This window comes from Notolepis coatsorum (assembly GCF_963971535.1).
Source record: "Notolepis coatsorum genome assembly, chromosome: 14".
Classification (NCBI taxonomy): domain Eukaryota; kingdom Metazoa; phylum Chordata; class Actinopteri; order Aulopiformes; family Paralepididae; genus Notolepis; species Notolepis coatsorum.
In genome coordinates this window covers 20,181,757-20,200,298 of record NC_140178.1, presented here as the reverse complement: position 1 = coordinate 20,200,298, position 18,542 = coordinate 20,181,757, and the positions used below count along the sequence as shown (strand labels likewise).

The 18,542-nt window shown below is 42.2% G+C and overlaps 1 protein-coding gene across 1 annotated transcript in view; it reads left to right on the top strand.

The window, feature by feature from the left end:
• Positions 1 to 5,497: 5,497 nt before the first annotated feature.
• LOC311240777 (beta-1,4 N-acetylgalactosaminyltransferase 1-like) overlaps positions 5,498 to 18,542 on the top strand; it is a 36,852-nt gene continuing 23,807 nt past the window's right edge. Inside the window, exons 1-6 of the mRNA XM_084329362.1 lie at positions 5,498 to 5,767; positions 8,570 to 8,619; positions 9,280 to 9,425; positions 14,877 to 15,029; positions 15,423 to 15,529; positions 17,185 to 17,222. Coding sequence (XP_084185488.1) covers positions 9,280 to 9,425; positions 14,877 to 15,029; positions 15,423 to 15,529; positions 17,185 to 17,222 — 444 coding nt within the window. The 5' untranslated portion in view covers positions 5,498 to 5,767; positions 8,570 to 8,619. The remainder of the gene's footprint in view (positions 5,768 to 8,569; positions 8,620 to 9,279; positions 9,426 to 14,876; positions 15,030 to 15,422; positions 15,530 to 17,184; positions 17,223 to 18,542) is intronic.

The window sequence follows — 18,542 nt, the reverse complement described above, 5'->3', positions numbered from 1 at the left end:
TTACATACCGTATGAAGATTGGCGCGAAGATCCAGTGAGTGGTGAAGGAACGGTGACGCAGAGGACAGTTGAATGATGGCGACTCACAGCACAATTCTCTTTGTATTTCGGTCCAAAAAAAAACAGCCTGCACAGAATGTGCAGAGTAATCACTCAGTTGTCCATATCAGCAGTTCACTTGGACTAAATACATCATTTACATACTACAAATATCTCAATAACTATATATTTGAAGAACATTTCAGCTTAGATTGAATAGGCCCCAATGGCCCATCTCCCATCTGCTTGTAGCTGAATTAACCAACTAAAACGTTTATTCTAAATGCACAATATACAATTTCACATTAAACGATACCCTTGGTAGCTTAATCAGGTATTAGCTTATCCTGACTGGTTTTATAAACATATCAAACATCAATTATGAACAACGGTGATGTCGGCAGCTCATGTGGTATTTGTGCTAAGAGCTACGTTAGCTATTAGCTACTCGCTAGCTAGCTTCTGCTAACTGCTAACGATAACTGGAAATACGATAGTTAGCTGTAGTCCGCGAATCACTGACGTTCCTAAACATCTAACTAGCTAACTAACTACTCCAACTCACACTCTCTGGGGGAATAATGTCCGTGAAATAGGCAACTTTTATCCGTGGTCAAAATGCCTGTGAGCTTCTAGATGCATTTAAAAACTAGAACGACAGGAAGTGACGCACGATCACTAAACACTTCCACCTCTTCTTCTTGTTGTAAGTTTCAGGCGGACTACGCGTCTAGGCGTATTGCCGCCCTCCACAGGACAGAGGGAGCATTGCCAGCCCTCCCTATACAATGCATTCAACCCCATAACACACAAAACAAAAAACCCATCCCTAATATCGTCACCCTATCCAAACCTAATCTATGAGTCACTCATTGCCTCCTATGGGCTGACTCTGGCCTTCTTGAACACTCACCACCCCCTTCCCTAACTCTCTTACTTGATCACTCACAACAACCCCTTCTCTAACTCCCTTACTACTTCCCCCAATGTCAACCCCTTCATACCCATGTGTTGTACTGCTGCTTTAACTATTAACTTTAACCTATCTGTCCTACTGCTAACCATCCTTGTTGTATTCACTACCCTTGCCACAAAGGCCACTATATCCAACTTCTCCCCCCACACCCTCTCTTTCTCCTCCTGTACTTCCTCTACTGACAAATGCCCTTTTCTAAAACCCTGTTCCCTATCTTGCTTTCCCTGATCCTCCTGCACTACCCTTACTGTCACCTGGCACATGACCTGAACTACATGGTTCCGCTCTTAACTTCCTGTCTAATCAATTCTCCATCTCACAGTCAATGTGAACTTGGTTAATTATATTAACGTATAGCTGGTAATATAAAGTTTACCATAATGGTTCTAATCATTTAAATGAGATATGTACAATTGCAAAAATTACACAAGATTATGCACATATTCTTGAGGATACTACATATATGCAGTGAAAGGGTTAACATACTGTGTATTGTCGCAGTGAAAGGGTTAACCGTTTGGTAGTGTGGCAGTGAAAGGGTTAACAATTGTGTGTATTGAGCTGTACTGTACTGTACCCATTCTGCAATCTGTTAATAAAAAATGTCAATCAAGGCTAGGCTAAATTAAATCTAAAGTGGGGTGAAAAGTGAACGTTTGGTAGATGTCTATGTCATGACGTTCAAACAACGTCTAAGCTTAGATGTTTAAACAATGTCTAAAATGGGGTGAAAAGTGAAAGTTTGGTAGACGTCTAAGCTTAGACGTGTTTTGAACGTCTAAGCTTAGACGTTGTTTGAACGTCATGACATAGACGTCTAAATTCAGTCTAAAGTGGGGTGAAAAGTGAAAGTTTGGTAGACGTCTAAGCTTAGACGTGTTTTGAACGTCTAAGCTTAGACGTTGTTTGAACGTCATGACATAGACGTCTAAATTCAGTCTAAAGTGGGGTGAAAAGTGAAAGTTTGGTAGACGTCTAAGCTTAGACGTGTTTTGAACGTCTAAGCTTAGACGTGTTTTGAACGTGTGTGTGTATATCGCTCGCATTTAGCCCAGGATAATCTTGTCTAAGCTTAGACAATTGTTTTCGGTACAGATTGTTAAACACTGGTTACATCAACATGAAACAGACATCAAACATAAAAAAACGCCCCCCCCCTCCCACCTCCCAATCCCCACAATAAATACATATATACATAAATACATATAGGACAGTCACGGTAACAGTGTCAGTCAGTGACAGATGCTTGCCCGTCTGTGCAAAGGGGGGCGGGACAGGGTGTTCAGTGTTCGGACTGCTGTGGGGAAGAAACTGTTTGTGAAGTGTGTGTCTGGTTAGAATGGACCTGTAGCGACCTGAGGGCATGTGCTGGAATAAGTGGTGTGCTGGGTCGAGAGGGGTCGTTGACTATTTTACCAGAGCGGGTGACTGTGCGTGAGGTGTAGATGGAGTCCAGAGAGGGGAGGGGTCAGCCAATTATTTTGGAGGCTGTCTTGATGATGCGTTGGAGTTTGTGTTTGGTGTGTTTATCAGTGGAACCGTACCAGACTGTGATGGATGAGGTGAGGATGCTTTGAATTATGGCAGTGTAGAATTGGACCAGCAGGTGTTGTTGGACTCTGTACTTCCTCAGTTGCCTGAGGAAGTACAGGCGCTGCTGGGCCTTTTTGATGATGGCAGTTAACGCTCATGGCGGCTATTCTACACTTCCCTGTCTGAGCGCACACTGATGGCCCGTTACCTTGGTAACACGTAGATAAATGTGAGAACTCATCTTTTTTGTGTACTTTAATGTAATCACTGTGCCAGGAATTAATTGCAGCACGAGAAACGAGACACAACTGTCAAATTTACTTTATTGATTTCGCCGGCAAACTATTCATTTTCAATGTGCCACTTTCAGACCTAAATGAGAGCTAGCTTGCACAAGTTCCATGAGAGAAAGAGAGAGAGAGAGAGAGAGAGAGAGAGAGAGAGAGAGAGAGAGAGAGAGAGAGAGAGAGAGAGAGAGAGAGAGAGAGAGAGAGAGAGAGAGAGAGAGAGAGGGGGTGAGAGAGAGAGGCAGAGAGAGTGAGTGAGAGAGAGAGAGAGAGAGAGAGAGAGAGAGAGAGAGAGAGAGAGAGAGAGAGAGAGAGAGAGAGAGAGAGAGAGAGAGAGAGAGAGAGAGAGAGAGAGAGAGAGAGAGTGAGCCATGGGTCTGATGTGTTAGTCTCTAGGTACTACAGAATGTGTCTTGAGTAAGAACAATTTGAATCATCTCAATATTCACACATTTGGCAGGCTGTGATATGTATCCCTGGCGCCTGTATATTTTCCCCAACGGAGTTTCACTTCCGCGTTCGGTTTACGCGATCTGATTGGCCACTGACGTTTCTCTCAGCGCCAATCACGTTACTCCTAACAAACTGGTTAAGCTTGGCGACTCTTTCGAAGTCGCTCTCTTTTGAAGTTGGTTAAGGTTAGGGTTAGGGTAACAGCCTGCTGGCGCGATTGTTAGGAGTAACGCGATTGGCGCTGAAAAAAACATCAGTGGCCAATCAGATTGCGCAAAGCGAACGCGAAAGTGAAACTCCGTTGGTGAAAATATACACGCATCCCTGGCGTGTCTCCTCCAGCTCCTCCTTCCACAAACAGCACTTCAAAACGGCACATGAGAGAACGAGGACGTTCCATCTCTTCTAATATGTGTTTTTAATGATTCAATCTAATGAAGGGAACATTCCTGCACAATTTAAGACCTACTTTAAAAACAATGATTTGTCCCACTCTCTACCTGTCAATGTTTACATCTTGATCTTCCTACATTTCCTACATGCAGAGGGCAATTTTCTATTAAATATAGAGGTGTGAAATTATGGAATGATTTTCTCCATCTGGCAAAAAAAAACGTCTTCAAAAAAGGTTTGAAGGAACATCTGATTATTATATTGTAACAGTGTATTGTAATCAGTGTATTGTATTTTAACTTACACACACACACACACACACACACACACACACACACACACACACACACACACACACACACACACACACACACACACACACCTCTCACATACTACAACAAGGTCCTTACATTGATCTTGTTTTCCAAATAGCTATTATGTAATATAAGTTAATTATCGCTGGTGTCGGGACAAAACCTCATAACTCCAAAAACCCAACTTTTCAGCAGATGAAAAAAACTAACACAGATTTGAGGGTGAATAGAGTTAAGAGATTTAGACAGATGATCGGTTTAATGCTTTCCCATTGTTTAAACTTTGTAAAACCCACACACACATATGGAGGATGATCTACAGAGTTGATTTATATAATAAAAAAAAAATAAAAAAAATGGAGTTATGAGGTTTTGTCCCGACAGCAGCGTTATGTTTATTATTATAGGTGGAGGTTTCTTTCTAGGCCTTCTGGGCTTTTCTGCCTCTTCCTGCACTGTATATCTTTTGTACTTTCAAGTTTCAAGTTTGTTTAATAGTTGTCACAATAAAATACATGTACTTTACGGTGAAATGCTTGGTTCTGTATGAGGCCCTGAGAGTGTGCTTCAAACAGTAAAAAAAAGTAAGTAAAAAAAAGTAGTAAAAAATTAAGTAAAAGAAGGAATATACAATCTAAAGTACAGCCCTTTACAGTTGTAGTTATTGTGTTGTTGTTTTTTTACTGTGCAGAAAAATAAAATAAAATAAACTAAATGTGTTCCTCTGCCTCTTCTCCTCGCATCGCTTTTCCTCCCCTGTGATGTTTCACTGAGGAATGAGCACAAGTACAGTATGAACCTTTGGACCCCGGTGGCAGCAGGGTGCAGCTTAAGCAGCCGAGTCGTGTTTATAGCTATTAACAGCCTTGACTAGTTCATAGTTAACACAGCTCAGACACTAGGGTGACAGTCTGACAGTGTTCTTAAAACAACGACCAAGGCCCAGGACAGCTAGACTTAAATATGTCTAAGTAAATCACATCTTGTTCTTCTTCATATCAGTCTTGTGTGAGACATTTTCTCATCTTTGTTTTCATTTGTCATTCCCAGCTGGTACTTAATTGTAAGTCTGACAGTGTTCTTAAAACAACGACCAAGGCCCAGGGCAGCTTGACTTAGATATGTCCAAGTAAATCACATCTTGTTCTTCTTCATTTCAGTCTTGTGTGAGACATTTTCTCATCTTTGTTTTCATTTGTCATTCCCAGCTGGTACTTAAATTGTAAGTCTGACCAGAGCTCTTTCTCACTTGCTGGTCAGACGCTCGTGTGTACACTTGTCTCTGATTGTAAACTGAGTATAGAGGTCCAGAGTCCAAATACCACGTGAGGCGGAAACAACACCCGGACCAGTAGTGGCAGGCCTCTTATCCTGGCTCCGTGATGACGTGAAGGTTCTCAGGTGCGTCGGCCGACCCAGGTAGACAGAGTGATGGTAAACAGGAAGATACCCACATAAGGCTGTGGAGACCTGCTGACAGACAGGGAAGAGAAAGGCGCTGGCTGTGGCTGTAACAAAAAGAGCATAATGTGCTCAGCAATTGGCTATTTAAAGATAATACAAAAAATACTCTTGAACCCCCCAAAAACATATTCTTTTGTCTTTCTCTATTCTTGTAAAGGGACATTCTTTTTAAGGGTAGGCTAATTCAAATCTATTGCTCTTTTTCTTCATCTGTAAATTACCAGCCTGCCGCTTGGTCACATCAATCGGTAACACAGAGAGAGAGAGATAGGGGAAGAGGTGGCACTTTTTCTCTAGGAGGCAAAACGGTAAGTAACTTTTTTTTTATTACCATTTACATTCAGTATAGTGTTAAAATTAAACCAATTAGAGTTCCAAAACTGATGCTGGTTTAATTCTAAATATCCTCCCTCAAATCAGCAGCAATTACTTTTCTCAAATCTTGTTATTGCAAACGTGACATTTTCGTACTATGTAAGGTATTAGTTAAATAGTATCTACTACTACTTTTAAGCCTTTAAGAAATTGTTTATAAAACACAATTACATACAAATAATTTAGATAGATGCAACCTATATTTTCTATGGTTGTAATGCATCTATAAACATGATGTTATTGTAAAGATGCAACCGATTTGTATGATACTTTGTAAATGGTTAATAAATACTGTGCATCTATAAACATTATTTGGATGGCCATTTTAAAGTTGAAATTGATGTTCATAATAAATGGGTTATAAAGCATATATACAAATATTGTATTATTAAAAGCTGCAACTGCTTTTGTAAATGGATAATACATGTTTTGTAAAGCATACATAAATATTATTTGCGTGGCTGTTTGAAAAGCCTTTATTAACCACACCTGCGGCAGGAATGATTATGTAGGATATCCATTAATTATCCACAGAGACAACACATGAAAGTCCATGTTTGGTTAAAGGCTGAGAAATACAAATATTTGTATTTGACGGTGCAGACATACAAATATTTAGGTGTGCACCTAGACGATACGCTGGCCTGGGCTGCAAACGCGGAAGCGCTCTACAAGAAAGGACAGAGCCGGCTGTTCTTCCATAGGATGATGCATCAAAACGCATCAATTGTGTATCAAGTTGTCAACAACATGAATCACAGACTGTCTGAGCTTGTCCCAGTCTGCCAACCACTGCACATCCACAACACAAAAAACAAGCATCTTATATCTGGCAAGAGGAGAAGGCTAAATTGTGCTAGCCTAAGCATAGCATGCAGGGGTCCACAGATCTGGAACAAGCTTGATGAAAATCTAAAAATGACTAATACCTTTAAAACCTTTAAAAAATCATTGAAAGAGGAACTGCTAAAATCATATCTCTAATTAAAATTATAACTTAGGAATAAAATTGTCTGTATTATGTATCTCTGTTATATGTCAGTTAGTAGGTAGGTGTGTAAACCTACCCACGTTGTAGTTTTTTGTTTTGTTTTTGTTTGTTTGTTTTTGTTTATTTGTTATTGTTTTGTTTGTTCATATTCTGTTTGTATCTGTGTTCAGGCTCCCTCCAAAAGCTTTAAATAGCTTCTTGGGAGACCTGGCACATGCACACAATTTGCGACATGTTATCACATGAGGATACTCGCATGTAAAATGTATCGTGTGTGTGTGTGAATAAAAATGCATTCATTCATTCAATTCATTCATTCATTCATTCAGGAGGCTCAGGTCATTTAATGTGTGTGGGGAAATGTTGTTCATGTTCTATCAGGCAGTTGTGGCAAGTGTGCTCCTCTATGCCGTTGTCTGCTGGGGTGGTAATACCACGGCCAGGGATGCCAGGCGGCTGGATAAGCTGGTGAAAAAGGCTGGCTCAGTGGTGGGGAGGAGACTGGACCCACTGGGGACCGTGGTGGACAGCTGCACGCAGAGCAAGCTGCTGGCCATTATGGACAATACCAACCACCCTCTCCACCACACCCTGGTGGGGCAGAGCAGCAGTCGCAGCGGACGGCTAATCTCCCTGCACTCACGGACTGAGCTGCATAGGAGGTCCTTTGTCCCCACTGCCATCAGACTGTACAACAGCGTAATATAGTGCAGGGGACCTTGACCTCTGACCCACACACTTGTTTTTACACCTGTTTTTATACACTGTTTTTCATCTATCTATCTATCTATCTATCTATCTATCTATCTATCTATCTATCTATCTATCTATCTATCTATCTATCTATCTATCTATCTATCTATCTATCTTTAAATGCCAGTGTTTGTGATGGCATCACAAATTATTGTGTAAAAAATTAAAAACACAAACATTTAAATATCTTCAATATATCAAATGCAAAGTGGATTTTTCTGGGGGGGATTATTACAGGCTATATGAACAATGATTAGCAACAACACTAATTTCGATGGATTTTTTGTAATGTCAAATTGAAAAAAATACTCGTACCATTAGGGAACTAAATTGACCTCTTCAAAAACGCCATAAAAATATTATGCTTTTTCTTTCATAAATATTTAATTCAACTTCAGCCCTGATCATAACCACCACATATTCAATACATGTTAACCCTTTAAATGCCAGTGTGTGTGATGGCATTACAAATGATTGTAAAAAAAAAAAAAAAAAAAAACACAAAATGTTTTAATATTTTCAATATATCAAATGCAAAGTAGATTTTTCTGGGGGGGGTATTACAGGCTAGCATGTGTCAATGATTAGCAACAACACTGATTTTGATGGATTTAAATGTTTTTGTAATGTCAGATTTAACAACTCTTTTCAGAAAAGTGGGAGTATTTCATTTTTTATCTGACATTACAAAAAAACTAAACATCTAAAAATAAAAATGGTTATGATCAGGGCTGAAGTTGAATAAAAGATGTATGACTGTTTAGACTGCGTTATTCTCTGTCTGTTTCTTATACTTTAAAAAAAATTGCTATGCGACTTACTGTGAAGCACTTTGGTTGACAAGTGTCATGTGTGCTATACAAATAAATGTGATTGATTGATTGATTGTCACAGTGATCTCCTGGTTGTTTCCCACTGAATTCCATAGCTGGTGGATTTAGAGTTAGTACTATCAACACGTTTAACAGGTTTTCTGTTTTCTGTTTAACAGGTTTTCTCCAGGCTGTACTGTACATAATTATCCTGAGAGTGGTTTTGAAGGTGGGTAGTGATTCACATTCAAGGTGGGCATTCCACATTGATGTGTCATAATTGCGAAACGTGTTTAGTCCCTTGTTTGAGCCAAATCTGGGTTTAACATGATTTGTGGAGCTCCCTCTGGTGTTGTGGCCGTGGTATTCACTGACCTTTGGGAAGTATTTTGACATGTACATGGGTACCTTAGTGGTGTAGTGTATCTTGTAGACCAGGCCCATTGCAAGTTGCTGTACTCCGTTGTCTACTCTAAGCCATCCTAGGTTGTCAAAGTGGGCAGGGGTGAGGTGGGTTCTAGGAGTAAGGTCAAGCAGTAGTCTGACCAGTTTGTTTTGTGATGTTTGTAATCTTGTTTTTAGCGCCTTTGAGGTGCTTTGGTACCATGAGGTGCAAGCATAGTCGTAGTACCCTTGAATGAGAGCTCCTGCCAGAGTCTTCAGGGTATTCTTGTTTACCAGAAAGGAGATCGGGTACAAGGATCTAGTTCGTTGGTTGACTTTTTTGATTACACATGCCATTTTGTCACAGGAAAGATTTGCCTCTAGGATGGAACCCAGGTATGTAATTTGGAGGATGCAGGAGCTATCAGGCTGAGGTACCTGTTCAGATGCAGTCCTCACAACAGACAGCCCTAATATATCTACTGTATATATTCCTTCTATCCAGATGAAAGGGCTTGGCAAACCACCAGTGCTCATTGTCCTCCTGATGGTGTGTGGGTCCTGTATATTCATCTACCATGTGATGCTCCACAACCCTCTCAGAGAGGGCGCTACTAAGACACCTGTCTTCCAAACTTCACAACAGCTGCAGTAAGTAGTAATTTAAGTAATATATCGCTTCTGACAGGCATCTTCCCAGATGCGTTCAAAACAGCCGTTATAAAACCCTTACAAAAGAAACCAGAACTAGACATTAATGTACTGACCAACTATAGGCCGATATATCCAACCTTCCATTCAATAGCAATGAGACTTAAAAAATTTTCTCAGTCCAATTAGGGCTGGGCGATTCTTGCTCAAATGTGAATCACGATTTTTCTCTCTAAGAATTGAGATCACGATTCTCTCACACGATTCTTATTTTTTCAATAAAATCATTTATTGCACTCTTTCTTAAACAGACAACATAACATATCAAAGTGCTTGACTTAAACTTAAACATAACATATATGAAAGTGCTTGACTTAAACTTAAAAGTCACTTGTAACATACAAAATAACTCAAGTCAGAATCGTTATCATTTAAAAAAGTAAAGTAAAACAAATTTAATAAAAAGAAAATAAATAAATAAAAATCTTCATAATTTAGAAATGAGATTACATAGGTCTATGAATCGAGATCGCGGTTTTATTTCTATTAATCGCCCAGCCCTAAATGAACTCCTTTCTTAAAGAAAACAATATCATGGAGGAATTTCAATCAGGCTTCAGACCCCTAAAAACAAGCAAGATGGCGCCGCAATGCTCTGCCGCCTCTCTGTGGGCTCCGTCGAGATTGTGCTTGATTTGGTAAATCTTTTTGGTTTTACTCGGTTTTTATGCACCAACTGCTAGTGCATTTAATGTATACAGATAGCTCCCAGTATCACTCACATCTTCAACCTATCCATTGAGCAGGGTGTTTTCCCCCCAAGACCTAAAAAAGACCAAAATACTCCCCCTGTATAGAAAAGGAGCCAAAAATTACCCTGGTAATTGTCGACAGGTGTAAATATTGGGTTCTGTGTCAAAGATCTTTGAGAAGTTAATTAATGAGCAACTAAACAAGTACTTAAATAGGGACAATCTAATGTACAAACTCTAATCAGCTTTTAGAAAATCGTACTCAACCGACACATGTTTATTATATTTAACAGAACAAATAAGGAAAGAGGTTAACAATGGGAAACGTGGTATGGTGCTACTCAATCTACGGTGAGCATTCGACACAGTGAACCACAATAGCTGGAGTGAAACTGAACAAGCTGGTGAAGAATGCTAGCTCCATAGTGGAGTCAAACTAAAAAAGCTGGTGAGGAAGGCTAGCTCCATAGTGGAGGCAAACTGAACAAGCTGGTGAGGAAGGCTAGCTCCATAGTGGAGGCAAACTGAACAAGCTGGTGAGGAAGGCTAGCTCCATAGTGGAGTCAAACTGGTGAGGAAGGCTAGCTCCATAGTGGAGTCAAACTGAACAAGCTGGTGAAGAAGGCTAGCTCCATAGTGGAGGCAAACTGAACAAGCTGGTGAGGAAGGCTAGCTCCATAGTGGAGGCAAACTGAACAAGCTGGTGAGGAAGGCTATAGCTCCATAGTGGAGGCAAACTGAACAAGCTGGTGAGGAAGGCTAGCTCCATAGTGGAGGCAAACTGAAAAAGCTGGTGAGGAAGGCTAGCGCCATAGTGGAGTCAAACTGAACAAGCTGGTGAGGAAGGCTCTCCTTGGTGTAAACTCACACCTAAGTTAACGCCTGTTTCACCACCTGAATTGGATCTTTGGGTGATAGAATGGATGAGGCTGTGGTGTGGTATGTATGTAATGCCTTGTCTCCACTAGGCCAGGGTTCTGTCTGGCAAACAGTGAGCATCTCCATTGTCTTAGGCTGCGGTTACATTAAAGGGAAAACAACAATGTTTCATTTAACTTTTCTGAACGTTGCGTTTATGCAGTCAGGTTAGACGCCGTTTGTCTCCTGTATGCGCGGGAGGTATTTGTCGCGTGCACAAGCCAGACAGAGAGAGAGCGCACGTGTGTGCATGTGTGCCTAAAACTACAGCAGAGAATTATGGCATCATTAACTGAACTCAGCCCAACGTCTCTTCACCGTCCATTATTTTCTGCACGTCGGCAGATCTATGTCGGAGTACGTTACTCCACTTCTCCTTAAACTTATATTACGATACCATTTCCAATCACAGCTCACGAGCAAAACCTGCTCTCTCGTAAATTACACACCGGACCAGCCTTTTTTCTCCCGCTCCAACACTGGCATTTAGTACAGTACTGTTAGATTCTGATCAATCGGCCAGTATCACGTCTTCTTGTGTTATCACCTCTCCATGGTCCCTCTGCTTTGTGTACTTTTAATGATCCCGACGTCTCATATACTGGCTGTACAATCTTATCATTCCCCGTTAGTGCAATCCGCAAACCATAATAATTCTCCACCTTTCTTGAAAGAGCGTTGTTTATTGATATAAACAGAAACCTCAGCCCAGATGTTATCAGATTGTATTTTCATTGCTATTGTCTCTGCTGTTATTCAGTCCAATGGTGGCTCAGGCCTCGTCTAGCCAGAACCCTTCTCCCGTTAGCCGAAGCTAATGATGATGTGTCATTCCCCCCCCACTGAGGGTGGGAGGGATGAGAGTCTCTGATGGTTTCTTCCCTCTTAGTCTCAGTCAGATTGTGGTCTGCCCTTAGTCGCTCTTGGTCTGCCCCTACCCGGAACCACTGGCAGCTTTATGGGATCTTTGTCATAGCAACGACGGCCCGCCCCTCTTCTGGTTGTCATGCGACGCGCTGTCATGACAACTGCTAATAACCTTTCACACATTTCAAAACGTTTCATTACTGTTTCATTAAGGATGTCACCCCTCTCCCTCGCTCTGTGCTGCTGTTATCAATGTGTTCTAGATCGGAATGTCAACATTCGGCTCGCTCAGTGTGGTGCTCACTAACACCCTGCTCGCTCTGAACCACCTCTTCCACCACCCTCTGCTAAGGCAAGCCATGCACATTTCGATCTCTCTGACGTGGCCCCTTTAGAGGCTACCATCTCCCCCCAATCTATACATCACATACATTGAAAAAACACCCCAAAACACCTGTTTTCTCTCAGTACGCAGGGGGCGGTCAGGTGGTGTAGCGGAGATTGCGCTCGTCACCAACGCAGGAGATGCTGGGTTCGAGCCCAGCTCTCGGCGTTGCTACCAGCTTGGCTGGTCGTTCATACTAATACAATTGGCAGTATTAGGGGGTGGGAAGCTGGTGGGTGAGAATCTGGCGTTGTGGACAGCGACGCCTACAGGTCAGGTCTCTGCGCTTGCTCAATGGGGGCAGGACTTGGTGGAGATAGCGTGCCCTTCCACGCGTTACACTTCACCAATGAGAGTCCTCGCTGCCAAGTGAAAAGACGTCACTGGCAGTCGCCACACGCATCGGAGGAAGCGTGCGGTCGGCTTCGGGACGCCCTTGTACCGACTCGTAGGAGAACATGCATACAGCAGCCAGGTAGGGGAGGGGGGGACTTGGCACGGCGACTAAATTGGACGGGGAGAAAAAACTGAAAATCGGAGAAGGAGAAATAATACAAAAAAATATATATATCTCTTATATATCTCTGTCACAATGATTTAACCGTGGAAAGAGGACTCAAGAGCCTCTTTTCTTGACAAGCGACCAACGAGGTATTTTATTTCTTTTGAGCAAATCAATTTAGTTTGAGCCTTTGTATTGTAAGTAACCGTTGCATTTGTGTTCATTCAATAAATATAGTTCTCACGGCGTGAAATGGACGAGGAGTTGTGATGATGAGCCCAAGATAATAAATGCCCGTTTATAAAGAACCGACCTGTGTCCGTGTCGTTGGGACGAGAGCTACAGGTCTATCAGTCTATACATTACGCTTGTGATGGAGACGGACTTTTCGGAACCTTCAGTTTGGGAGAAATAAATAATACGTTTTATAATAAGTAAGACAACGGATACGTTTAACGAATTCCATATAAATCGATAGTTTATTATCCGTGGCCTGCCATGTGTTTTTGACTTAAGTCTAATCATTAACACATTGAGTGCCAATGACGACTTTAGTCGTCTTAACTCGCCATGCATTGAGTGCCAATGACGAGTTTTCTCGTCTTTTTCTCGTTTTTGCTTTTATTAGCAATATCCATAAATAATAATAAATAAATTTTTCATCCATCCAGCCTGACGTTATCATTGGGAATGGCTCTGAGCTCGAAAAGGGCAAATACCGCCACCTATCGTCTCCCGGAAGGTATTGCACATCATTGGATTGGATTGGGTGGGACTGTGCATCAAAGAAATAAGTCCGGTCCAGGTTTTACTTCTCGGGCATGCATCGGGATACTATTGCATTGAGTCCCCCCACTGGGAGCAGCGTCGATTATGTGTTTTGGTGCTATAACGTTGGATCAATAAACGCAATCAATATTTGGAATGGAGATCAGGAATTGGATTAATCTTTTTGCAGAACATCTGATGTGAGGTAAGGACTATATTTTACCAGTATTGGGTTAATCAGATGTTTTTTTACAACCGACCTGTAGGAGTCGCTGTCCACAACGCCCGATCCCCACCCATCAGTTTCCCACCCCCTAATACGGCCAATGTGTATTAGTATGAACGACCAGCTAAACTGAAAGCAATGTGGAGCGCTGGGCTCGAACAGGCGAGCCCAGCGTCTCCGCATTCGTGGCGAGCGCCTTGCCCACTACGCCACGTAGCCGCCCTAAAAAAAGTATATTTTTTATGAGATTATTTGTTTGAATTTTTTTTTATCTCATTCATTCCATAATAACGTAGAATACACATTTACAATATATATATATTTTTTAATGGTCCATTTGCATGTTCTTGGTATCTGATTCTAGGGACATCTATGGATCTCAGGGAATGTATTCCCAGTGTCAGAAATACTGTGTCTGTTACTAGGCTTGAGTAAATTGTAATGAACCAAATGAGAATATCAATTAAATTCTTTTTTTTGTGTGACTGAATAACACCATGCAAAAATTTACCAGACCTGAAAAATCTAAGCAAATGAATAAAGGGAAGATGATTAAACAGAAGACCTCTAAATAATGTTGATTATTATTATACGTATTTCTGTTCATCCTTGTGTGTGTGTGACGTGTATGTGTATGTGTATGTGTATGTGTATGTGTGTGTGTGTGTGTGTGTGTGTGTGTGTGTGTGTGTGTGTGTGTGTGTGTGTGTGTGTGTGTGTGTGTGAGTGAGCTGTGTGTTGATTGTCAGGTTCATCATCCATGTGTCTGTGTAACTTTGGTTGCCATTGTCAATTTGGGCACGAATGTATCAGAATAACCCACAATGTACAAGTGCACTGATAATATTTGTGTCCTCAAACATTGTCTTTGTGTGGACATACATAAAGATTCTAAGTGTGTGTGTGTGTGTGTGTGTGTGTGTGTGTGTGTGTGTGTGTGTGTGTGTGTGTGTGTGTGTGTGTGTGTGTGTGTGTGTGTGTGTGTGTGTGTGTGTGTGTGTGCGCGCGTGCGTGTGTGCGTGTGTGTGAGCAGAGTGATGCTGTTTCCAAACAAGTCCAGTCCCGCTCCAGGTTGTACGTGTGCTAAAGCCAAAGGTTCCTTCAACCTGCACGACCACATACCCAGAGATCAATACAACGACACTCTACGCCGCAGAGCTGAGGAATACAAGAAGTACAAGATTAGGTATTTTTTATGTATTAAGTATTTCAAGTATTATCTTATTATCTGAACTCATGAGACAAATAACCATATAGTTTGCTTACATGGGAAAAAAAAAAAAAAAAAAAACAATAAACCACACAACTATAAAATTTGCAACACCCGGCCGGCGACCACCTGCCATCTTACAAAACAACCAGAATCACACATGCTGGGATGGAGGGAGTGGCCAACCGTCTCCAGCATTGCACCGTCGCTACAATATATTGAATCCTAGTGCCTTTTCATTCATATTTATTTTATATTACATGATAAAATAATATAATTGCTGTACATTTTCTATGATGTGGCAGAGCTTGATCTCTCTCTCTCTCTCTCTCCCTCCCTCCCTCTCTCCCCCTCCCTCTCCCCCTCCAGGACCAGGTCTGATTTGGACACCCTTCTGTTTTCTCCAGCCAACTCTCCTCTGCACTACCCAATCCAGGGTTTCATCGTACGTCCTCTCACCAAAACCACCATACCAGGTATCTTAACCCTAACCCTCTCACCAAAACTACCATACCACATACAGAAATCAAAGTACAGGAATGGACCTAAAGGTACATAGGCTTTGTTGCAGTACAGGTAGGTACTATCTGCAATGGAAAACAAAGTACCTGGTACCAAAGGCGAGTAGAGTCGAGTTGAACTGAGCTGGTACCGTGGAGCGGTGGAAAACACTAGTTAACACATTGGATGCCAGCCATTAGACACGGACCGCTGTAGCTGGGCCAAGCATTAAAAGATACGACTGCGTGACCTTGTTTGTAGCTAAATCTATATTCTATATTATAGCCATGGATACATTACCATAGGGCTGACCCCTATTAGTCGATTAGTCGACTAATCGGTCGAAAGGAGCCGAAGTCGACTGCCAACCTTTAGTCTAATACAAAAAATAAAAAATACAAAATTTATAATTTTTTTATCATTCTTTACAAAAGAAAAGAGTCCTAGAAGCGTGGCTAACGCTAATGGCACACATACCAGAGGCGAACTGCCTACAAAAACAGGCACAGAGGCACTGAAAGAGGATTTCACCCATCTAATTAACACACTAGACTAGACAATATCAAGATGTATCCATCAGTGGACCAATTGCATGCTTTTGCAGAGGACAAGAAGCCTTCAGTCGACTCCTTCAGACATTAAGCACCCCCCACAGCCCAAATGGAATGATAAAAAAAAAGTATAAGTATTATAAAAAATTTTTATTTTTTTTTGTGACCAATAGTCGACTAACGGCAAATTTTGGCCAATCATAGTCGACCATCCAAATCCTTAGTCGGGGACAGCCCTACATTACTATAATCATTTGACACTGTTTCTTCTGGGTCAAGATGCAAAAAAGAGAAAAATTGTCCATGCATAGGCCCTACACTCCCGTGTTATACCGTGGTGAATATAAGTATGGTTTTACAGCGGTATGGGGTAATTCCTGAATTTACGTCAGATGATCCTTACTGTACCTTTGATTGGGAGTATTCCAAAAATAATATTCCAATTGTTTGATCGATATCTGCTCCATCCGATTTCCATTTGGCCCACGACATAATCAACCCCAGCATATGCATCGGATGTCCCGTAGACGTGTGGATGCGACCGATTGAACCTCTAGCCTTGCAGTCTACAGAAAATCTGCACCTGGAGACCTTTCAGTGTAACACAGGGTCTGGAACAGGGTTTACTGCAGCTCGATACCGCCACCTGGGATAATCTGGCCGGTACTGCACCCTTGGCGTCGCAGTAGGCCTTCTAACGGCAACATACGGAAAAAAAGGGGAAAAAACGTAATATTACGTAGTTGGCACCCAACGGTTGTCGGGCAAACACGTAATTATTATGTGATAACATTAGCTACAACACGTAACAAGCAACCCTATTGCTACTATACCTATACTACTGCCTACTATGCTACTATGCAACTATGCACTCAGAGTGTAGCACTCAGGTTTGACACTGTATGATGAACAATACCACTTACCGCTGCCAGAGGTATTCCCCTCCTGCTGACTTGTTATACACAATTTGAAAGTCCCTTTGGATAAAAGCGTCAGCTAAATGACTAATTGTAAACCTATATGTGACATGATATTTTGGCCATATCGCCCAACCCTAGTAACCAGCTACATCATTTCAGGTTTGATGCTGCATGCTGGGATCTCTAGCGGCTACAAGGTAGGTTTGTATACGCCATCACAGTACTCCATTGGCACACTGAAGATGGCTGCTATACATTGTTCCATTAACTTGTTATGAAAAATAATCAAACCGCCTGAGTACTTCGTTACCAATGCAAGAGGCTGCGGTCTCGACTCCCGGAGTCAGCATTGCCCTGCGGCTTGGGCCGGTCGTCATACTAACTCGTTTGGCTGAGTTAGGGGGAGGGAAGTTGTGGGTGGTAATCTGGCGTTGTGGACCGCGACGCCTACAGGTCAGGTCTGGGCGCCTGCTCAGCAAAAGGCAGGAAATGGTGAAGGCAGCGTGACCTCCCACGCGTTACGCTTCACCAATGAGAGTCCTCGCTGCCAGGTGAGAAGAGAGCCACTGGCTGTCTCCACATGTATCGGAGGAAGCATGTGGTGGACTTCAGGGTTCCCTTGTACCGACCAGTAGGAGGAACATGCGCACAACAACCAGGTAGGGGAGGGGGGGAATTGGCATAACAACTAAATTGGGACGGGGAGAAAAATAGAAAAATCAGGTGGAGAAAGAGGCAACATTTTGATTTTTTTTTAAAACCTCCTGAGTACTTGTGAATAATATAATAATAATACACTTTATTTGTATAGCATTTTTCATACAGAAATTGCCGTTTCAAAGTGCTTCACAGCAGTAAAAAATACAGGCGTAAGCGAGCATAAAAAAGATAAGAGGTAGCAAGATAAGGTAATCACAGTTTTTCACATTAGGATCTAACATCCCAATAGGCCTCTCTGTTTCATTCAGTAATAAAAAATGATAAAATAGTGAGTAAGGCACTGGTTGTAGTCACCGCCCACAATCAACAATTCGCTCAACAACAGAGCGAGTGGAAATACTGACACTTCCTCAAACGGGTTGACGGGCGCGGGTGCCGACAGAGAGAATCAACAATTCGCTCAACAGCGGAGCAGTGGGAATAATGCGGAAGCGGTCTCCCTATCCCTGACTCTCCCTCTCTCTCTCCACCTGCAGCAGTTTACACACAATCGCAGTCCGTTATGATGGGGCAGGGGTAGGAAGGCAGGCCTTGAGGGAGCAGGTGGGAGCTTTGGCTCTGGTAACCAACTTCATGACCAGCGGAACATCCACTGGGGAGAAGGAGGAGAGAGCATTGGGGATGGAGGGGTGCAGCTGGGAGCATGTAGTCCGGCACGTGTAGGGGTATGTGAGGAGGGATGGGGGTGGGCACCGTGAGTTGTTGATGGATGGAAATCACTTTAGCCTGGAAAAAGTCAAGGCACTTAGAGCAGAGGTCAGGAGCATCAGCAGTGTGAGAGGCAGTGAGAGGGCGGA